Genomic DNA, 24,467 nt, shown 5'->3' with positions numbered 1-24,467 from the left:
AGACATGCGGTAAACACACGTCCTTTGATGTTACTATAAAGATGTTACTCTCATGCGAACTCTATGGAATCAGCTTCCAGCTAGTTGAAGGTTTGTTGGTTTTTTTGTATTGTTAACTAAATGCTTAACCGCTTTATTTTCGAGGTTGTGTCATTTTAAGATTCAAAGTTAACAGTGCTGTTGAATTTAACATTTTTGAGACAAACCCCAGCATTAGAAACATCATTCCTAGGGTTCCTGAAGGTCGCAACCAGGGACACCATCCAACATCTTGAGGCCCGGTTTGAACTTAATGATGACTCCTCTGCCCCATCCCTACCTGTGCTCCTATTGCCACCTTGTCCCATACTCTATCGGATCCCACCAGGCCCTTAAGCTTGCAATGGGGCCTCGAGACACTCTAATGTCTGGAAAGGGGCCATCAGGAGCCAATCTCCAGAGATTTGGGTCCTAACGCCTACAAGGGCCCAGAAACAGGTAGCAAGCTGTGAAGACCCAGGCTATGAAAATCACGAAGGCTGGGCCCACCTGCTTGCATGGGCCCCATACAAGGGTACTGGTTGTACCCTTCTGATGGCTGCGCTTTGGCCTCCACCCTTCCCAGAACATGTTTTTCAGGTAATTTTATTTTCATACTAAAAAATGTTGTCATGTGACGAAAGCAGGCACAGATAGGCATGCCTGGGAACTCTTTCGGGGTCCCCCTCAGACTCGGAGAAGCATCGCTTCTCGGGGTCTCTGGGACGCCGCTGGAAAACCCTGGTAAACATTTGATTGATGTGTAAGGGGAAATGCACCTTTACACGTTTCACCCGCGATGACACAAAGGCCGCACATTAAAACTGAGCAATAATTGTCAAAGACCTCATTAGCTATAATTATTCCTAATAATGTGCATAGTTATTTTTTTTTCCCCGAAACAGACATGTACTTATTCAGACTTATTAGCGCTTATGAAATAAAAAGGTGTCAATTAAATAGCAATGAGCAAGATCATATAATCCGGTATACCTCATAATATTATTTGCGTCACTTATTGATATATAAACACTGATCAGCCATAACATTATGACCACTGACAGGTGAAGTGAATAACACGGATATATATATATATGTTCTGCTGGGTCACGCCATTCATGCGGATGTTACTAACTCTCTTAGAAGATGGGTCTTTATTTAGACTTTTTTCAGGCATTGTGTCTGGGTGGTAGATAAGCGGAAAAGCCTCACAGTAGAGGTGGTAGATGTTAATACAGTAAGGGAATTTAAACATGCATGGGATAGGCATAGGGCTCCTGAATCTAAGGCGAGGCTTGGATTGGAGGAGTTGCCTGTTGGGTGGCATGTTCATCAATGGCTGAAGGCTTCATTCATTGCCAACCGAAGTGGAAATGCTCGGTGACGGCAGTAGCCGTTGCTAAACTATAACTCCCATGATTCCTAGTCAGCCTTAGAAAGAAGGTAGATAATAATGTAGTTCAACAACAGCCGGAGAAGAGCTTCTGGTTGCCTTTCCTGTATGTAGAAAATTAAACGGTTTTAATGCTCCCGGACAAGACATTGTTGTGTTCCCCCATGGCCAGCGCCGATACATTTCTCCATCCAGGTGCTTGCCAGGAAGGGATTGGGGAGTCATGTCCTCAATAGAGCTGGGACTCTTCACTTGTCTGGAAACTTTTCCAATTTTCGCCCAAAAACTCACCCCACTCCCCCGCCATTTCCCCCCATAAACAGCAGTGCGTCCCACGGCGTCGGCAGGAACGCCGACCAACGTCAGCGGGGCCTCCGGGTAGCCGGAGCCATAAAGTTCCTTGGTATGGTCATAAGGCTCTGCAGCTTGTAGGTTGTCCGTCTCTCGTGGGTTATCAATAAAGCTGTGGCCGAATTCCCTTTTTTTTAGGCCTAAGCAGTCACTAGCAGGGAAATGTGTTTCCTGGTATCTGATATACCTCCAGTTACTATGGATACACTGGATATCATAGAGCACTGGGTAGGGTTGGACCTCTCCCTCTGCTGTTACAGTCCAGATGTTAAAGGATGGATGTGAATGGAGAAGATATCCTCTATGGCTGTCTATTCCCAGAGTGTAGGCCTCGGAGCCTGACACGCGACTCCTCTCCCTGCTAATAGACGATGAGGCCTGGATAAATAATACCGGAGCATATAAAGTATATAATGAGTCATTAGAAGTCCTAAGATGACTCCTGTGAAGCTGCAGAGGGTCCGGAGAAAATCCGTGCGATTTGTAGGAAAGTGACTGGATGATCATTTGACCGTTAGCCCCTGTCTGTATAAAAGATACTAGTAACCAGGCCTGGACTGACCATCTGGCCACCAGCACTCCATACTCACCTGATCTGCCACTCAAGCTCTGGTGTGCGGCCATCGGCTAGCCTGGCTGTGTGCTAACCATAAAAGGGGGCGATGGCCGTATTTACTTCATTAGGAGGCTGTCAGCCTTAAAGCGCCAGGAACACCATGACACAACAGACTACACTCCACTCCATGTATGGCCCAAACAGTGAGTGCACCATCATTACCCCAGGGGACTGATATTCTGGTTATTACTAGACTTGTACACGCTCATGGAGGCTAAGGGTAGCTTATGAGAAGATAAAATTAACCAAGCAATTGGATGTTTTCAGTCTGGAATAGATTGATTGCTTATGGGACCTGTCCCAATGATCATCCCCATCTTCTGTCCCAACGTCCATTTGACCTTGTCCACTCTACCAGTTGGCACTCCATACCCTAATGAACCCAATCTCCCCCGTTCAAGTGTCCACTCCCATTCCCCCTGCTTCTAGGACCATTAGTCCCTCACCTACCCAACGGGCAGCACAATATATCACAGACTCTCGGTAGACCGGAGCATGCCTTGATGTGCACCAGAAATGGTCAGCGACCACTACATCAAAATAAAATGGTCGGACAGAGTCCATAACTCCATATTAGCCATACCCTCATTAGATTTGCCTAGGGAAGCATTGTTCCTGAAAACGAATGTATGGGTCAAATTATTTGCTGTTGTCACTTTTGCACTATTCTGTGCTCAATACAATATTAATTTCATAATTTCCTTATAACCAATGGAAAAAATCCACATAAAACTGAAACACAATTTTATTTCTGTTATTAAAAAAAAAATTATTTCCAAGTAGGGAATTAAAGTGCCAACATGAATATGAAAATAGACAAATAATAATAATATTAATAATAATAATAATAAAAATAATAAAGATAATACACTATGTGACATAAAAAGAATTGAGCCGAATGGAAAAAAGTTAAAATAAAAAATATATAAATAAACCGTAATTACAGACAGTAAAAATATATATAAAAAAATATATATAAATAGAATAATGCGTGATAGTCACAGATGAACATACATAGTCAGGGCATGAATGGCAGACATACACATACATGACAAACGGTAAATGGAAGGCGGTGACGGCTTAAGCCGTAATTAGCGTGTGGCGTTAATGATTCCCCAGCCATGGTCTTAGCAAGACGAGTTCTTCAAAGATTTCATTCATTTCCACCCTCAGCGGCCTGAGGAAAAAAAAAAATTAGATTATTAAATGTACGATTTTCCTGGACATAAAAATATAATAAAGATACAGGCAATACTAATACGATTCATTCTTTAAGGCATGATCTGGCCCCGAAACATGCCTAATTTAATTATTAAGGAGACTCTGGCCTAATACCTCTTGAAGTGATTTGACGCCTTTCTATCAGAACCAGCATTAACTCTTTCAGCAGCTCGTCCGTTGGATTTGGCCCCACAGGCCAGCCTTGGCCGCCCATGGCCCTGTCCTTCCTTGGACCACTTATATATTAATTATTATATTATGTATTCATTTTGCTAACTGAAAACGCCTTTCTGTGGGAAATCCGAGTGGTGAATTGGGTGTAATTCACTGATTAGATCCTAAAGGGTTAATCATTTCAAACCGCATATTATTTGCACCCTGTAATGATATAGATTCGGTGAATACAAATATTGGTTCTGTATTGCATGATGCATGCAGGGGGGATAAATAGCAATCATATTCTGTATATACGTCGGGCTTATGGGTGCCGAGCAGGCAAGACGGGAAAAAACCCCGAATTATACGCCGATATAACAGAGACATTCTTCGCGTCGCTGCGCATGTTTTAGAATAACGTGATCCATGCCAGATCTCCGGCTCAGCATTCTGCCTTGGCATATCATAATTTATCCGGAACAACCAGGTCAACGTAAGTTATATTTGCCTAAAGGACGAAAGATTTTAATAAACAAGAAGCCACATGGAAAAATATATCCCCCCCAGCGCTGTATACAGTAATATAACCCCCCAGCACTGTATACAGTAATATAACCCCCAGCGCTGTATACAGTAATATAACCCCCAGCGCTGTATACAGTAATATAACCCCCCAGCGCTGTATACAGTAATATAACCCCCAGCACTGTATACAGTAATATAACCCCCCGAACGCTGTATACAGTAATATAACCCCCAGCGCTGTATACAGTAATATAACCCCCCCAGCGCAGTATACACAGTAATATAACCCCCAGCGCTGTATACAGTAATATAACCCCCCAGCACTGTATACAGTAATATAACCCCCCAGCACTGTATACAGTAATATAACCCCCAGCGCTGTATACAGTAATATAACCCCCAGCGCTGTATACAGTAATATAACCCCCCAGCGCTGTATACAGTAATATAACCCCCAGCGCTGTATACAGTAATATAACCCCCCAGCGCTGTATACAGTAATATAACCCCCAGCGCTGTATACAGTAATATAACCCCCCAGCACTGTATACAGTAATATAACCCCCCAGTGCTGTATACAGTAATATAACCCCCAGCGCTGTATACAGTAATATAACCCCCCAGCGCTGTATACAGTAATATAACCCCCCACCTCGCTGTATACAGTAATATAACCCCCCAGCACTGTATACAGTAATATAACCCCCAGCGCTGTATACAGTAATATAACCCCCAGCGCTGTATACAGTAATATAACCCCCAGCGCTGTATACAGTAATATAACCCCCAGCACTGTATACAGTAATATAACCCCCAGCGCTGTATACAGTAATATAACCCCCAGCGCTGTATACAGTAATATAACCCCCCAGCACTGTATACAGTAATATAACCCCCAGCGCTGTATACAGTAATATAACCCCCAGCGCTGTATACAGTAATATAACCCCCCAGCGCTGTATACAGTAATATAACCCCCAGCGCTGTATACAGTAATATAACCCCCCAGCGCTGTATACAGTAATATAACCCCCAGAGCTGTATACAGTAATATAACCCCCAGCGCTGTATACAGTAATATAACCCCCCAGCACTGTATACAGTAATATAACCCCCAGCACTGTATACAGTAATATAACCCCAGCGCTGTATACAGTAATATAACCCCCCAGCGCTGTATACAGTAATATAACCCCCGGCGCTGTATACAGTAATATAACCCCCCAGTGCTGTATACAGTAATATAACCCCCAGCGCTGTATACAGTAATATAACCCCCCAGCGCTGTATACAGTAATATAACCCCCCACCGCGCTGTATACAGTAATATAACCCCCCAGCACTGTATACAGTAATATAACCCCCAGCGCTGTATACAGTAATATAACCCCCAGCGCTGTATACAGTAATATAACCCCCAGCGCTGTATACAGTAATATAACCCCCAGCACTGTATACAGTAATATAACCCCCAGCGCTGTATACAGTAATATAACCCCCAGCGCTGTATACAGTAATATAACCCGCAGTGCTGTATACAGTAATATAACCCCCAGCGCTGTATATAGTAATATAACCCCCAGCGCTGTATACAGTAATAACCCCCAGCGCTGTATACAGTAATATAACCCCCAGCGCTGTATACAGTAATATACCCCCCAGCGCTGTATACAGTAATATAACCCCCAGCGCTGTATACAGTAATATAACCCCCCAGTGCTGTATACAGTAATATAACCCCCAGCACTGTATACAGTAATATAACCCCCAGCACTGTATACAGTAATATAACCCCCCCAGCGCTGTATACAGTAATATAACCCCCAGCGCTGTATACAGTAATATAACCCCCAGCACTGTATACAGTAATATAACCCCCCAGCGCTGTATACAGTAATATAACCCCCAGCGCTGTATACAGTAATATAACCCCCCAGTGCTGTATACGGTAATATAACCCCCAGCGCTGTATACAGTAATATAACCCCCAGCGCTGTATACAGTAATATAACCCCCCAGCGCTGTATACAGTAATATAACCCCCAGCGCTGTATACAGTAATATACCCCCCCCAGCGCTGTATACAGTAATATAACCCCCCAGCGCTGTATACACTACAGTAATATAACTCCCAGCGCTGTATACAGTAATATAACCCCCAGCACTGTATACAGTAATATAACCCCCAGCGCTGTATACAGTAATATAACCCCCAGCGCTGTATACAATAATATAACCCCCCAGTGCTGTATACAGTAATATAACCCCCAGCGCTGTATACAGTAATATAACTCCCAGCACTATATACAGTAATATAACCCCCAGCGCTGTATACAGTAATATAACCCCCAGCGCTGTATACAGTAATATAACCCCCCAGCGCTGTATACAGTAATATAACCCCCCAGCGCTGTATACAGTAATATAACCCCCAGCGCTGTATACAGTAATATAACCCCCAGCGCTGTATACAGTAATATAACCCCCAGCGCTGTATACAGTAATATAACCCCCCAGCGCTGTATACAGTAATAACCCCCCAGCGCTGTATACAGTAACATAACCCCCAGCGCTGTATACAGTAATATAACCCCCAGCGCTGTATACAGTAATATAACCCCCCCAGCGCTGTATACAGTAATATAACCCCCCCAGCGCTGTATACAGTAATATACCCCCCCCTAGCGCTGTATACAGTAAACTCTATTTATCTGCAGACCTGGAAGCAGCCAGACTGTCCAGCGGTGTGTGATTAAGACTGAGTCATTCTCTTAAATATTAAAAAATAAACATACAAATAAGAAAAAACCGATGTTCCTTTAAATTTGGTTCGAGAGCAGAAAACGACTTGTCGCCGTATCTACCGTAGCGAAATGTGTGCACAGTATGTGATGAGTTATTCAGGGAAAGCAATGTCTGTATCTGGGTAACACTTTACTGCACTGAAAGTGCGGTAGATACGTGGAACAGCCTCCCAGCAGAGGTGGTAGAGGCTAATACAATGAGGGATTCTACACATGCATGGCATAGGCATACTCTATGCCATCAAATGTTATATTTCTTTATAGAGAAACGTCTTCTAGTTTTATTTTTAACCATTTAAATTCCCACCTGCTCGGTTGCCTCTGTAGCTTCCACTGCTGGCTCTTCCTCTGCAGCAACGTCTTCAGCTTGGCGCGCAAGTTCATCCTATAGACAAATCAATGTAAATATACAGTTAGGAAGAGGATTACAGGTCAACAGGTCATGTACAATTTTTTAACCCCTTGAAGGACCAAATCATTTTTATGTTTTTTGCTATGACTTTCTTTAACCGTAATTTTTCTTTTTGCGTATATATATTTTATAAATTATACACAAATTATATATATATATATTGTTTTTGTTTTGGAGGAGTTTGTTTTTTAAAAAACCATATTCATATAAAAAGTGTTTTTTTTTCCTTTTTGTATTGATGATTATTGTCTTTTTTTAATAAAAAAAAGTAAATTTTCAATAAAAGATTTTTAAAAACTGGGATCCCCCCCCCTTTTTTATATTGATGATACCTTGTTGTGTTGCGGATTGGAATTTATTTGTATTTAGTTTTCTAAAATTTTTAAATTACATATATATATATTTTTTTTTTTTTACATTTTTTAATGTAACCCTTACCTAACCCTAAACCTAAATCTAATTTCCTATTGTGACATACCGGGTACATCATGGGTCATGTAGGGACATCGTTTTATAGCATATTCCATGTAGTGAAGACCAAATGACATTGGACGAGCCACTCGGCCGGCCTTTTTACTAACATTTAGGGCGGCCTGGGGGGCAATCAACCACCCCCCCCCGGCCCAGCCCGCCCCTGTTCACGACAAAGCCCGTACGGGCTTACAATGCATTGTCCTTAAGGGGTTAAAGGAAGAAAGCCATCTCGGCCACCTTCTAGACTAAAGTAAATATAATTTGACTAAAGATTTTCTTTCAAAATAACGTTATCTTGAGACATAAGTAAATATGTTCTTTTTTTTTTGGAGAAAAAGTTGGGTTTTTAGAATTTTGGCTATTTTTTTTTAAAACTTTAACCACAAAATTGCTGATGGATTAATGTGACATTTTTAAAGCCTATTAACGTCCGCATTTCCTGCTCCTAGAATAGATTGCGCAATCATTGTCCTCCTACCACCCCCTCTCGCCTCTCGCTCTCCCGAGTGGCCGCTGCTCGGCAGGTGGAGCGGAATCCGTCAATCTGCCGGTTTAAGGCATTCCGCACTAGGCTAGGAACGAGAACTCTTTCATTCTGTAATCTAGGTGCCATTTCTAGTGAAGACAAACACAGGCGTGTACCACGCGGAACACGTTACAGACACGTCTTAATGACATGTCACACCGGGGATTCCGCAAAGTGACAGGCGGCATCGCTAGCTCTGATTTATGGAGGCTCATTCTGAACATACCGACGTGTCTGTGTTTTTTAAGTGTCCTTAGATCTCCTTTAGTCATCTGTCTGGTTCCTGGTCTTGGTCCTCCCCGATCTATACCCGGTTTATTTGTCCCTCCCCATTCTTTCAACTTATTTTCGCTCTTTTGGCCAAATTCTTGTCCCGTAGTATCTCGTACGGGACCAGTGCCTTACCGTGAAAGTGATGGATAAGTGGAATGGCCTCCCAGCAGAGGTGGCAGAGGCTAATACAGTGAGGGGATTAAACATGAATGGGATAGGCATATGGCTCCTGAATCTAAGACGAGACCAACGACTGAAGGATTGTCTAAAGAGCCACCAAATCTTCCTAAAATCTTTAAACAGCCCTTAATTATATTAAAAGGGGCCCCGTAAAAATGTAAATTAATGTAATTTAAAAAAGCATCAATAACGCACGTTTATGCTCAGTTCCTGGAAAGTGTCTTCTTCTTAGTGCTGCTGGTGGGCAAAGTTGGTCACCGACCATAAAGGTACCAGCCATGACCGCACACGCATCTCTAGGCATCTTCCAGGAATATTTTATTTTTTTTATTTTATTTTTTTATTAAATCCACTGGTTTTTTTTAACAGGGGGAAAAAAGCCACTTTTAATATAGGAAAGGGGGCTTTTAAATGTTTTGTGAAGCTGGAAATAAAAGTATTTTAATTGCTCTTTAAGGGAGAGGCAGATTTAAAGCCGGCAGCATTATAACGACTGAGATCCATTAAATCCATTCAGTTGATCTTCCCATTTTATAAACTATTATTATTATTATTAGATTAACACAGGAACATAGAGTTTGATGACAGATAAAACCCATTTGGCCCACCCAGTCTGCCCATCTTCCTTAATCTATCTTTAGGCTCTTCTTAGATCCTGGAGCCATATTATTTTTATTATTATCATTATTATTATTTTATTATTTTATTATAATTTGTATTTTATTTTTATTACTATCATATAATAATCATTATTATTATTATCATTATTATAATTTTATTATAATTTTTATTTTATTTTATTATAATTTTTATTTTATTTTTATTATTATCATATAATAATCATTAATATTATTATCATTATTATTATTTTATTATAATTTTTATTTTATTATTTTATTATAATTTTTATTTTATTTTTATTATTATTATCATATAATAATCATCATTATTATTATTATTATTATTATTATTATTATCATTATTATTATTATTCCCTAACTGCGTCAGCCTCTACCACTTGTGCTGGGAGGCTGTTCCACTTATCTACCACCCTCTCAGCAATGTAAAACTTCCTTGCATTACATCTAAGCCTCTAATGCTTAACGTTTTAGATCATAAAGCCATCTCCTGCAAGGTGGATTGAGCTGGCCCTGCATAATGCATAGAGAGATCAATGGGATGATTTAACATAAACCTCCCTAAATTAATACCGAAAACTGTGCGGAATATAAATGGATCTGGCGCATTGCAATGCTGCCCTCTAGTGGCAGTGAGCAGTTATGTCACCCTAGTTCAAAGTTAGCCTTTATGCAGTTAACAAACTTTGGTAACTGTGTAAAGATTATTATTCCAATCATTGGGAGGATTTTATTAATTGGGAGCAGCAATTTGATGCGATGTCATTTCTGGAACAAGTGATGTCATATCGCTGCCTCATGGAATAAGTGAATAGGGAGACTGGCCTGCTGTTTTGCGGCAGAGGGGCTGCCTCCCCCCGACCCTGCCACTTTAGGCTGCATACCTGGTTACCTTAAAATATAATTTACCTTTAGGCTTAATGGGGTAGAAACAAATAATAAATGGGGTCAAACGCCCCAAATTCTCCTGAAATTGGTGACATCTGTTCACCTTGGTCTAACGTCAGCTGTACTACAACGCCCATCATCCACAACGTAACAAAAGATGGCCGGGAATAATGGGAGCTGTGATCCAGTAACAGCTGAAGGGTTATCTAAGTTTCTTATTATACACCATAAAAGCACATGGGATGTGTAAGATAGATAAGTGGAACTGCTTCCCAGCAGAAGTGGTAAAGGGTTAATAGACTAAGGAAATGTAAACATGCATGGGATAGGCACATGGTTTCTGAATCTAAGACGAGACCAACGACTGATTAAGGTTTGAGTCTTTACAGCAGGAGAAACGGGCGACTAGACGGGGGCCATATGGGGCCGAACTGCCAAAGGACTTCTAAATAGATTAAAGCTCATCCGTAATTGGAACGCGACCACGGGTGGCATTTTGTTGACGTGAAACGTCTGGCTGAATTCCGACGGATAGCCTACTAGGTCTTTGATACTCTTCCTTTGTTATGGGTGGAAGCTTCGTGACGAGGCTGGATCTGTTTTTGTTTGACGAGTCAAACCCCTCTGTATCCAAAAATACCCCCCCCCCAAAAAAAAACATCCTTTCAAAGTGTACCTTCTTTACGATGCCGGTGGTGGTGACAATGTTCTCAGCGCCTTCTACCGTCTTCGTAGCTACTTGGTTGACTCCGGTGACCACCGCGCCTCCCACCGCACTCGCCTGTTCTTTTGTCTTCTCAGCGACTAAATATGACGATAAAAAACATGAAAACAGTAAATATTTTTAGAAAGGCTTCCTTTCCGCACAGCAGTGTATTCCTCTCGTAAATTATGTTGTGTCTATTACTAATTTCCTTTATTAATGTCGAAGACATCATTTGAAATCTACGTTGCCATTATTTTTATTATTATCATTATTATCATTTTAATTTTAATTTTTTTTTTAATGTTATCATTATTATTTTTGTATTATTATTATCATCATTATTATTTGTATTTTATGTTTTATTATCATTATTATTTTATTTTTTTATTAGCATTATTATTATCATTATTATTATTTTTATTTTATTTTTTTATTATAATTATCATTATTATGATCATTATTATTTTTTTGTATTTTTCTTCTTATTTTCATTATTATTATAATCATTATTATTTTTTATTTTATTTTTTTATCAATATTATTATTATTTTTATTTTATTATTAAACTGTGCCAATCATTTTCTCATTGCATCAATAATTATCACCAATAACTGCACAAAAAAAACATACATTTTCCCATTTCATTTACTGAAAATGTGATATTTTTTTAGGGATTAGGGTAAATTTTTTTTATTATTTATTTATTTTTTATTTTATGTTTCTGCCTTGAATTTACTCAGATCACCAGAACTGCACATGATCAACGTGACATACCATCGACTTTGCTCCTATTGGCTGCACCGACATTCTATTTTAGAATGTTAAGATGATGACTCCATAGCGATGGATTACTATTTATACTATTGGATAAATTGGCCTTTAATGTATATATTTGACTCTTACTTTACGATAAGAGGCTATTCTTCATATTATAAATTCTTAAAGACATAGAAATCTATAATATTTTATAAAAATATAGAAATTGTTCCATTTAACACTATAATTTCCATTAAACGTTTCCCATAATTTACTTCGACTCCCGCTCGCCCTTCTGTATTCCAAATAACTCAACCTGAAACGTAGCCCCCTCTCTTTAGAATGGCTTCAGCGCCACGTATCAACTACCTTGAACAAAGACCATTCCCGTAAGGACCGCTCCTTACCTGTGTTGACACTCTGTACCACTCCCTCTTTAGTTTTGGCACCTACGGGACAAAATTGGATACAATGTCATCACTGTTGCTCAATTGTAGAAATTCTGGATACCACAACTTGGATATAATTTTGGGATAACAGCCCTTATTAGTAGAATAACCTGAATACACAGGATTTTTTATGCAACCTGACAAAACATGCAGTGTCATCACATAGAACACTCATCATGAGATGCCAACATTTCCAAAGCGTCGTCGACGTATCTATAGCAATATGTAGAGTAGATTGGACAGTAAATGCAGAAGAAAGGGGGGGACTCTGTCAGTGTAGCAGAATAAACCTAAGTATATAAAGAAACGACTTAAAAACAAATAAAAACATAAATATCATAGAACCAAGCAGATCTACCAATAACTACTCAATGGTACATTGACCTGTTTTTGAGTACCACCTACACTGACTTCTATGTTCTTTTTGTCTGTTTTCTTAAATTATACTAAATAAGCATGAAAGTAACCCAAAAAACTCTTTAAACTGTATTGATGTACCTGGGAACTCTAAGGCTTTTTTTTTTATCTTAACCTTCGGGTCTTGAGGTGAGTAGTCTCCACGTGAGCTGGCTCCTTCATATTCTACTTTGATTTTAATCACATCAGATTATCCCGACTGGTGAATCACACCCGGTCGGAAGGGACCTTTTCTAAACTATTTTGAACCGGCACGCAGAGAGAGGAGCATATTGGGGGGTCACATGACCCCGTGTTGAAACCGAGGCTGCCCACTCAGTGTGTGAGCAGCCCGAGAGGAAGCTGCAGGAGCGGTGAGAGGTATGCGTGGGTCGGGCGGTGGGATGTATGTATATGTGTGTATGTATATATATATATATATATATATATATAGATTTTTATATGTATGTGAGCATGGATGTGTACTTGTGTGTGTGGTAGCATGCATGTGTAATTGTGTGTGTGAGCATGGATGTGTACTTGTGTGTGTGAGCATGGATGTGTAATTGTGTGTGTGTGTGTGCAGGCATGTATGTGTAGGTGTTTGTAAGTGGGGTGAGATGGAGTGTGTGTGTTAGTGAGTATGTGTGATTTGTGTGTTTACGTATGTTGTATGTTGGAAGGGGGGTAGCAAAGGTCAAAGAAGGCACAGACGAGTTATTTGGGGGCAATGATGGCACAGACTAGCTGTTGAGGTTGGGGGGGGCTGGTTTTAACTTACTACAAGTCATGGCTTTCAAAAAGACCATTATTAGAGCCAGAAGGTTCACCATTAGTGATTTTCTAGAACAGATTTGTTGATTGACGATTAAAAGCTTTATGTTTGAAGAGTATTAGAGTGACAGAATGTTTAAGGCTCCCACGTATAGTTAACGACAGTACATTACCGCTTATATAAGTAACTGGGCACATGGCCAACGCTAGCCAGCCATCTAGTCTTAATCAGTCGTTGGTCTTGTCAATTTGGTCCAAAATTTGACATTTTCAGGCCAACAGTACAAATGCCTTCTTTAAAACTGGCATGAATTTGGCATGACCTGTGTCACGTGTTAAGGTGGAACATGTCTCAAGATGTTGGCATACATGCCTCCTACATACAGGTCCTGCCCTGCGCTACTTCCACAGAACAATCAGACTTTCTTTAGGCGCGGCGGGATAATTTACCGAAACGGGGCATGCGAGCCGCACCCACGATTCAGCCCAATTCTCGATTGCAAACGGACGTTGACGACGCCAAAGATCACTTGCTCGGTCTTGTCGGAAAGCTACAGAATGCTGCATTTAACCCATTCCGCACTAGACCGTTTATTATAAAAAAAAATAACATAACGCTAATAAAATTGATATATATAGTGGAGAATTCTTACGTTTTTTGGGTTTTTTTTTACCAAAATATTATTATATTTATAGAAATTCTCTGGAATCCTTGAAATTATTTTAAGGCATTAAGCCGGAGATATTGGAGTTACACGGAAGCCATCCGTATACGGAAGTTATACGGAATTCATGCGTCATCATAAGACACCCTGGCAGTGAAAGAGTTAAACAGGGTTAAATGGTAATACTGCAGGCATTGTTTATTACTAACCTGATAAAAAAAAAGAAATATATACATATTTATTTATTTATTTATATAAATATACCATATTTAGGAAATATATTTTATATTAATAGAATAAATACATTTTTGGGGATTTTTACAATTTATGGAAAACCTGCAGCTACTTAAATAGAACAAAAATGGGGAGAAAAAAAAACAAATGATATGAAGAAGAGGCGAGAGAAGCGATAGCTGCAATGAGACAGCAATTTAAGAAAACTTGCTGTACATAATAACGGCCACTAGGGGGCCACGGATCTATTCGACCCTCTATTTCCTAAAACCATGGCTCAAAAATGATGAAAAACTCATAATATAAGCCTGTCATAATATAGTTCTAAAAACCTTTCCTTTTTTTCTTTCTCTTTTTGCCTTTTTTCTTCTTTTTAAACATTTGTATAACTGATATATTAATAATATTATAATAATATAATATAATTCATGTATTCATTTCTGTATACATTGATGTATATCCAAAGCTACCAGTATTTTATTCTCTTCTTCTTTTGATATATTTTGTAATTCTGATGAAATACATTTTTAAAACTTCAAATAAATAAATAAATAGTTCTAAAAACCTTTAAAAAAAAAAATACTTTATCCTTACGCACAACAAAATCTTCCTTGCACTTTTATCTTCCGCCACTAGGGGGAGACGGTGGCAGTTTTGATTTGCCACACCCAAGTCAAAGGTGAATTTAGACCCCAGGTACAAAAATAGCATTTTTAGTAAAGTTTAGGGGAATATAGTCTATTTTTCTTCCCTTACATCTCCTGCCGCTTTTAAAATTTACTTCCAAATCTGTTAAAGGAAAAAAAAAATGTATTTTTCAGCCCAATAAACTTTAGTTGTTTTTTTTTTTTTAATTATATGTTACGAAAAGTTAGATTTTAAAGGAGGATATTGTAGGCGAATGAACAAAATTCTCCCAAAAAACGTTGAAAATATAAATAAAGAGAACTTTAAGGCTCTACATGGAATTTGGTGGCAAATCAGCCTGATTCTGGCCGCCAAGTCGGCCCTTTTTATTCCGTTGTCTTCTTAGATTCAGGAGCCGCATGCCTATCCCATTCATGTTTATATTCCCTCACTGTATTAAACTCTACCACTTCTGCTGGGTGGCTGTTCCACTTATCTACCACCTTCAACACTAGTTTTAGATTATTTTTCACTAGAACGTCTTGCTCTGAGTGCGTTCACCTTTGAGGTTCAAACCTCTCGATGGAAATTTTTCATTTCGAATTCCGAAAGAAGAAAATGCTCATACGCCCTTTTTTTTCGCGGCACACCCGCTCTTAAACCGGTCATTATTGATGAGCTGCCACACCCAATGACCTAAAAGAACATGCCAGCATCTTACGTAATGCAAAAAAATTTTTTTTTTATTATTTATTTATTTATTTATTTATTTTTATTTATTTTTTTGTCGGAATAGACGAAACAACATCCAGAAATAATGTTGAAATGAAAAAAAGTTTCCGTAATTCTGTTTCCTGTAACTCAGTTAGAAACCCGCTTTCATGGTTCTATTCCAAATAATAAGTTCTTTCTGTCGCATGTGCCAAGATCAGCCTCCCAGCAGAAGTGGTAGCATCAAAACGAATGTGACTCCGATGGATGTTTTTTTTGCGAAAGATTACCTATTTTAAATAAAGAGGAGCTAAAATGCTAATAAAAATATGACTTTGCGTCGTTTATCCCCGTTTATGGCCCAGGACACGATTTATATATACAATTAAGAGGTTATTCACTCAAATCTGACTTTACTGTCCTCCTAGAGACCCCAGTATGCAAAATACTCAATCACAGTCACTAACGGGTTAATAGAGTGATCAGCACCATGGAGAGCTCGTGTCAATCAACGACCAACATCAACAATATCTCCCATCATTTTCTTTTGCCCCCCTCCCCCGTTAACTGGGGTTGTTTCCCTAAAAGTGGCTGTAGGAGACCTACAGCCCCAGATCTATCACTTTCAGATGACTCCTTAAGCTTTGGAATGTTCTCTCTACTTTAGGCCAGAGAGGTCTCTTCTTCAGATGGAATCTATCCTTCTGAAGACGAGACCTTTGAGTTCCCAAAACCCTATGTTGGTCCAATAAAAGGTCTCAACCTCAACTAAAGGTCTTCTCTTGGACCAATACGGCTCTACTACCTAGAAGACCCTCTCCATCCAGTGTGACCTCCCCCCACCGGTTCTAAGGTCTTCTACTGTTTTTAATGTATCGAGGACACTATATTTTTTTAAACCCGAGAGTAGGACAGGAGGTCATCTAATCTGCCCGTGTTCTTCTACCCAGAAACTTTGGGCAGGGCAGGGATGTGACTTTGAGCGCCGCGTGAAGGTGAGGCGTTGAAAAACTTGCCCTGTTCTCAAGGTCCTACTTCCCTTCGTGGTTTCGAGGTTGCACTCACCTACATACATGACCCCCTCCTTGGTTTTTCCTGCAGCTTCGGTCACACCTTGCTTGGTCTTCTCTGCCGCAGCCACCACGCCTTCCTTAGCAATGGAGAAACCTTTCTTAAAGACGTCCATGCTTGCTTGCTTGCTTGCTGTATGGGCTCAGAGCTTGGAGGGTCTGCTGCGTCGTAGGTCTTCTGCTGGGTGGTGGCTAGATCAGACTCTCAGCCAGCTTCTTATCAAATTGCTGCACTGCAGTCTGGCCAATGAGGGCCGGCAACCAGCATTAAAATATTAATGATATGCATGTGAGTGGTACATCAAGTTGGGATGGGGGCTGGAGAAGAAGAAGGAGGAGGAGGAGGAGGTCGAAGATGTGGAGAACAGATGGGGTGGGAGAGGACATGCAAAAAAAAAGGGACTCCGTAATTGATCCAGCCACTTCCCGAGCTTTGCTGCATTATACTTCATCCACTCAAGGACAAGCAGCGGATGTGGGGAGATGCTGCGCACGCAGAACCTGCCAGCCTTAAGATGTGATCCGTAGGAAATATTCCGCAGGCGGTCGCAATCTTTTATTGCAAAAAAAAATTTAAAATAGAATAAAACGAGCTTCTCAAATAACCGGGGGGGGGGGAGGGGGTCGGTCATCGGACAATCATCTCATTGGGGCTCTAGGACACAAGCGCGGCTTCTGATTAATTGCATGGCATGCGACAAAAATGCATGCACCGCAGCCAGGGCTCTGTATCAGTGCACGTTATCAATGCAGAATTAACCCTTTATTGGCCAGAGAAAGGGATGCATTTTCTTACTATTAGTGCTATTGGGTACTATTGAGTGGGCGCTTGCTGGGGGGGCCAAATGATAGCTGATCCTAAAAAAATACTTATGGGTCAGGGTCGTTTAGGGGGGGTGCTAACAGTCCCGAATTTTGCCTGGATAGTCCCGACAACATGGGCTGTCGGCTGCTTTTGGATGGCATCGAGCAAACCCCCAACCCCCCCCCCCCGTGCTGTTGTAGTTACTGCTGATGTATGACATCATATCCCGCACTCCACTTTTTAAAGAGAGGCTGTGCCGGGTGGGACTGGCTCAGCAGCACGGCCCTCCGTAGAGTTAATGGGTCGGTTGAGGAGATCGGTGATCTCTCTTTTAACTGGCCCATTGAGCAATGGCGCTACAGGGAGCCTGATCGTCCAATAGGGCGACTGGATCCCTGTTTTGCAGCAGAGGGGCAGCAGAGACCAGACTATGCCACTGATTACTAGCGACAGATCAAAAGTATGTTTTTACATAATATAACATTTCAGGCGGCTGCCTATCAGCCGTTTGTATGATTCTCTCTCTGTTATCTGACCCCCGATCTACTAAACACCCCGACTCCTTATCATACTGCCTGTGGGGAACAATAGAATGGCTCAGTCTTAATCACTTACTAGTGAAAGTCTATGGAGGAACGGACTTCGTTAGCATTGCCGTAAAGCATCAGCTCAGTGTGGTGTTTGAGCAGGAAAAGTCACTCAAAATATCACATGACTGACAGCAACGGCGGCTCCAGGTCTGCAGATAAAGGGAGTTTATTGGAACAACGCTGGGGGGTTATTATACAGCCCTGGGGGTTATATTACTGTATACAGCGCTGGGGGGGTTATATTACTGTATACAGCGCTGGGGGGGTTATATTACTGTATACAGCGCTGGGGGTTATATTACTGTATACAGCACTGGGGGTTATATTACTGTATACAGCGCTGGGGGTTATATTACTGTATACAGCACTGGGGGTTATATTACTGTATACAGAGCTGGGGGGTTATATTACTGTATACAGCGCTGGGGGTTATATTACTGTATACAGCGCTGGGGGTTATATTATTGTATACAGCGCTGGGGGTTATATTACTGTATACAGCGCTGGGGGTTATATTACTGTATACAGCGCTGGGGGTTATTACTGTATACAGCACTGGGGGTTATTAGTGTATACAGCTCTGGGGGTTATATTACTGTATACAGCGCTGGGGGTTATATTACTGTATACAGCTCTGGGGGGTTATTACTGTATACAACGCTGGGGGGTTATATTACTGTATACAGCACTGGGGGTTATATTACTGTATACAGCTCTGGGGGGTTATATTACTGTATACAGCGCTGGGGGGTTATATTACTGTATACAGCGCTGGAGGTTATATTACTGTATACAGCGCTGGGGGTTATATTACTGTATACAGTGCTGGGGGGTTATATTACTGTATACAGCGCTGGGGGTTATATTACTGTATACAGCGCTGGGGGTTATATTACTGTATACAGCGCTGGGGGTTATATTACTGTATACAGCACTGGGGGTTATATTACTGTATACAGCGCTGGGGGTTATAGTACTGTATACAGCGCTGGGGGTTACATTACTCTATACAGTGCTGGGGGGTTATATTACTGTATACAGCGCTGGGGGGTTATATTACTGTATACAGTGCTGGGGGGTTATATTACTGTATACAGCGCTGGGGGGTTATATTACTGTATACAGCGCTGGGGGTTATATTACTGAATACAGTGCTGGGGGGTTATATTACTGTATACAGCGCTGGGGGTTATATTACTGTATACAGCGCTGGGGGTTATATTACTGTATACAGCGCTGGGGGTTATATTACTGTATACAGCACTGGGGGTTATATTACTGTATACAGCACTGGGGGTTATATTACTGTATACAGCGCTGGGGGTTATATTACTGTATACAGCGCTGGGGGGTTATATTACTGTATACAGCGCGGGGGGGTTATATTACTGTATACAGCGCTGGGGGGTTATTACCGTATAGAGCGCTTGGTTCCCAGGTATGGTTATGTTCAAGGAGGAAGATATTTTTTCCGTGGGACTTCCCCTTTAACCCCTCCCCCGATCTGACTGAAGACTCCATTGCTATTATCTGGTGCAGAGTGATGTCATAGAAGAAAGCAGATCCCTCTCGTGGGACCTCGACTTCTAATAAGATGGACAGTAAAACCCTTCCCCATTACATTAACCACTCCAGACAGGCTTGGGTTAATCACTCTGTTCTTTTCTAATGCACTTATCTAAATGCAGCCTGATTTTTAACCCTGTGTAGCCCCAGACACTGTATAACATGCGTGTGTTATCTTTTGATGGATGGTATGTCTTTATTTCTCTGCTCGATGATCATTAGTTAAAGCCGAAGAACTGCTGCATAGACAGAAATGCGCGGAATCGTTCAGTCTGGCGAACGCATCAGAGCTCAGACATTTATCTCCTCACAGTGACATATGATGTCATTATTGAGTGTCACGGTGCAATGCGCAGGCGGCCAGCGCTCATCCCTAAATGTCGGCAGGATATAAATGGAGTACTTCCTGGATCACGGGTGGCTCGGTGGCTCTTGATTGATCACCGGGTCACTGCTGAGAATCTCCGGTAGACACGCCCATTCCCCGCCCACTTCCCCTCCTACCACTCTCAATTTTTATGTGATTGAGGCTAGCCCCGCCCAACGTCAGTAGACCACCCACCATACCTGGGAACCAATCCGGATTTGACCCGGGGGAAGCACGCGTTCTTCGGTTCCCCTGGTCAACACCCGAATCCTCCGGGTCGTGGGAGCGGGGTCTTGACACGCAACGCTCCCCACCTATTTATCCTTTAAATGCAGGTGTTTCCCGTGATGTCACAGGACCGTCCGCTGACGTCAGTGTGCAGTCCTGGCCGTGTCCCGCAAGGGAAGGCTCTGGGTAGCCGGAGTTCAGAAGTTCCCAGGTATGCCAACCACTGTCAGTGGACCACCTGCCAACGTCAGCGCGACCACCCAACAATTATACGACCTTCACGGCCACCAGCCCGCTCATGTGCCAGGTGGCCAGTCCAGGCCTGGTTAATACTACACGCGGGATAGATGGGGGGGGGGAATGTAATGTGTCACATGATAAGCATACATGGGAACTTTGTAAATGAGCTGACCCTGACTCTTGAAATATTAACCCTTTAGTAGCCCATCATGAAGAGCCTCGCCAAAATGGCTGTAATCATGGAAACCTTGAGTATCTGATGGCCGGAGGGTTCCTTAAAACCAATTAGTGCAGCAAAGGCTTTCTCAAGGTCAAATCTTTAAAGCTTTCATTCCCGGAAGCCGCTGCAGTATTGATTGCCCACCGATCACCCGGAAGCCGAGCGTAATCCGTGTCTCTTTTATCATAAAACATTGGAAGCCGCGTCAGCGCATGTAACGGAACGATCTATTCCAAAGTTTATCCCCCGTGAAATTAAGAAAGCCGGTATTATAGAATGCAGGGGCCGGACGAGCTCTGCTAACCCCAGCTATACAGTTCACAGTCGTTTATTGACCATGACTATTCCTTATTGGTGTGCATATCCGGCCTATTCGGGGCCTAGTCTGCCTGTAAAGACTCAGACCTTAATCAGTGGTTGGTCTCTATCCCATGCGTGTTTACATTCCCTCACTGTATTGGCTTCTACTCCATCTGCTGGAAGGCTGCTCCACTTATCTACCACCCTCTTAGTGGAGTAAAAAGAGAAAAACATGCAGGGATGAAATATGAAATCGCTCAAATTCGACTTTTTTAGTTATTATTATCTGTTCATTTAAGTCTAATTCCGTTCTGGTTGAATAGGTCCACTCCCCGAAATAATTCCAGGAATTAAAGACAACAAAGACATTTTTTTTTCTCTCGTATAACGTGTGTGAAAGGAGGCCAAAGCATCCAACCGTACCTGCTCTACAAGGTAATCACCGACCTAAGATGGCCGACATTTCTGATTGATCCGGTCGAAGATCCACAGCTCCCTCTGCTGGTTGATGCATGATCCTGCGAGCGTGTCGTAAATCCTTCAGCCCATTCTTTAGCTCCGAACCCGGGAATCTGAACCTTTTATGCTTTTTTTGGTTGTGCGCCCCCCCCCCCTATTTTTGTATATTTTTGGTGCATTTTTGCAGGTTCTGACCAAACTTTAGAGTTGAGCGGCCTCTCCTCCCACCCAGGTGCCTCATTGTTGGTGTCCAGAGAAGGCCTTAAATTGCGAGTAGGCGGTCCCGCTGACGTCGGCGGCTGGCCCCACTGACAGCTGCAGGTTTTTGGAGGGGAAGTGGGCCTGAGTTTCTCCATGGTCGCCCGGAGACGCAGAGGAGCAGTAATTCACAGGGAGTGTCTGGCCGAAACCTGGAGAGAACCTTTTTGCTCGAAAGGGAAGGAAGTGAAGGCACAAGGGAAAGGGTGGCATGGTCCGGCCTGGATTAGGAGTGGAGAACGTATGATTCTGAAGGGATAGGGTTTTTGGCGGACAGAGGAAGAGGTCCCCATCTATAGCTGATGATGGTAGTGATCTCGGATTGGTTGGATGATTTGGAGGCGGGGGGGGAGTTCTACCATAGGTTTTTCTTGGGTTCAGTTGGTTTAGGTTGTGTGATTGGCATTGATGGTATGATAACCATGGCGGTTCTGGTGGATGGTTATGGGTCTTTTTAGACTGGAACCTAGCGTTTGTGGCCTAGACCAGCTAGGCCCAGGGCGGTACGTCCAGGAGAGCCAAGGCTCCCTGCGAATCAGCAAAAGGCTGGTTGAAAAACAAGACTTCCCAACCGGCCCATTAGCACAAAAAAAGGGCTAAATAGTTTTGCTGTGTAATATGTGTGAATATGATGTCATATCGTGACAGCAAATAGCAAGACAGCGGCGGGGAGGGGGGTCACAGGCGAAATTAAGATGAACGGCAGGGTTACGGGAACCAGGAGACTGGTGTGACGCGCCGTGACTGGTGGTCCGGTTCTTTGGGAGACCCTTTTTCCCTAGACGAGCACCGCAGCGGCTACCCATCTTGTATCCAGCTTTCAATACAAAGAAGGCAGCAATGGCGGCCAGGGACATTCCCACTGGACCCACTGGTTCCCCTTACATGTAATTATCAGGGCCATGTTTGACATCAGTGCTGCCCTCAGGGAAGCTCCATATCCCTGCTCTCCTCTTTTTAAGGACGTGCAGCGCCGGGTGGAAGTAAACTATGGAGGCTTTGCCATTGGGTAAGGCCCCAGGTGAGCAGCCACTTCTCCATGTCACTACAGGAAGTCTCTGGGTCGCCGGACTTCCCGGTCCCTGCTCACAATTGCGTGCGTCTCACAACGACATCACAGGGCCTCTCACTGACGTCAGCGGGACCCCGCATCCCACAAGAGTGGGCTCTGGGTAACCAAAGCCACAAAGTTCCCAGGTATGGCTCCTTGTTGTGTGGCAGATGGTCTCCTTCCCCTTCCCCAACCTGTTTTTTTGACTTCAACAAGGTAACAGCACGTCATACTGGAGGAATGTGTAAATATGATCTTGTAACATTTGTCACATTTGTATTTTTAAAGGAAGACGTAATTTGTCATGTGACACAAAAGCAGGCACTGATAGGGCGTTGCCATGGAAATTGGAAAGGTTTCATTAAAAGATGATGCGATTAAACCTTCAGAGGGAAGAAGTCATTGTGATTGTGCGGAACATTTCTGCCAACACCGAATCATTTTTTGAATGGCGTGACATCGTTTGTGCTGTTATTCATGTGATGTCATACGGACGTTTTATTGCAGCTCACCTGTCTATATGTCATATGTTTATATGTACATTTTTGGGATAACTGCGCGTGCTGGGAATCTGTGACCAATCCAGCATAACCAGAGATAATTACACTCTGTAAAGACTTAGGCCGTAGTATGCCTACTGTATTAACCTTTACCACTTCTGCTGGAAGGCTGTTCCACTTATATATAACCCTCACAGTAAAGTTAAACTTTCATTCGTTCACCAATTAACCAGCCACTCCGACACATTGCTGCCAGCTGCTGAGATCACTCCCGGCAGGCAGGTTAACACGTAAATGCCATGACTTGGCTCCCCAATTATTTGACAGACCCTTCGCTGTTCTCACCCCCTTAAGAGCGCTGTCCAGGGGACAAAAGAACGCAAAAGATAGATATGCTGAAGATTTTTTATCGTTTCAGGGCTTTTATAGGAAAAATACCCCAAAAATGAAATACTTTCGCCTAACCATAAGTGAAACCCAGGGCAGACAATTGCCCCCCCCCTCCGGGCGATTCCAACATTTTTCGCAAAGGGCCAGTCCGACCTGCCCCGGACCAGCCCTTTGTAAGCAATTCTGGAGAGGCAGGGACACCTAACGCAAGGCAAAAGCGAGGCTGCTTGCAAAGTGCGCAAGCGTGAAAAGGAAAACTGCTTGCAATGTAAGGGCCTGATGGAGGGACGGAGTGAGTGCGAAGGAGTGCAGTGGAGGGAATATGTATGAATGAATGTAGTATGTATGTATGAATGTATGTTAGAATGAGAATGTACTGTATGTATAAGTGAGTTTGTGTTTTAACATGAATGTGTACGTGTAAGTGTGTGTGTGTGTGTGAGCATGAATGTGTACGTGTAAGTGGGTGTGAGCATGAATGTGTACATGTAAGTGTGTGTGTGAGCATGAATGTGTACGTGTAAGTGTGTGAACATGAATGTGTACGTGTAAGTATGTGAGGGGGAGTGTGTGTTAGCACTAGAGTGTAAGTGTGTGTTGAGTATGAGTAAGTATATGTTAGTGTATGTT

The 24,467-nt window shown here is 42.3% G+C and overlaps 1 protein-coding gene across 1 annotated transcript; it reads right to left on the bottom strand.

The window, feature by feature from the left end:
• Positions 1 to 3,105: 3,105 nt before the first annotated feature.
• On the bottom strand, positions 3,106 to 17,194 carry SNCG (synuclein gamma). Its single transcript, XM_053451126.1, has 5 exons — positions 16,859 to 17,194; positions 12,345 to 12,386; positions 11,152 to 11,279; positions 7,392 to 7,469; positions 3,106 to 3,555 (listed from the first exon to the last, which is right to left on the bottom strand). The coding sequence occupies exons 1-5, from the start codon at positions 16,977 to 16,979 to the stop codon at positions 3,532 to 3,534; spliced, it is 393 nt and encodes a 130-aa protein (XP_053307101.1). The 5' UTR covers positions 16,980 to 17,194; the 3' UTR covers positions 3,106 to 3,531.
• Positions 17,195 to 24,467: the final 7,273 nt, after the last annotated feature.

This window comes from Spea bombifrons, chromosome 11 (assembly GCF_027358695.1).
Source record: "Spea bombifrons isolate aSpeBom1 chromosome 11, aSpeBom1.2.pri, whole genome shotgun sequence".
NCBI lineage: Eukaryota > Metazoa > Chordata > Amphibia > Anura > Pelobatidae > Spea > Spea bombifrons.
Note: the sequence above shows the minus strand (reverse complement) of the source record. Positions and strands in the feature narration are given on the sequence as shown.

Bases quoted from the DNA above. Each gene is read 5' to 3' on its own strand.
- SNCG (XM_053451126.1), bottom strand. From the start codon at position 16,979: ATGGACGTCTTTAAGAAAGGTTTCTCCATTGCTAAGGAAGGCGTGGTG. The intron at 12,387-16,858 runs GTGAGTGCAACC...TTTGTCCCGTAG, and splicing joins GGAGGGGGTCATGTATGTAG to GTGCCAAAACTAAAGAGGGA. The intron at 3,556-7,391 runs GTGGGAATTTAA...TTTTTTCCTCAG, and splicing joins CTACAGAGGCAACCGAGCAG to GCCGCTGAGGGTGGAAATGA.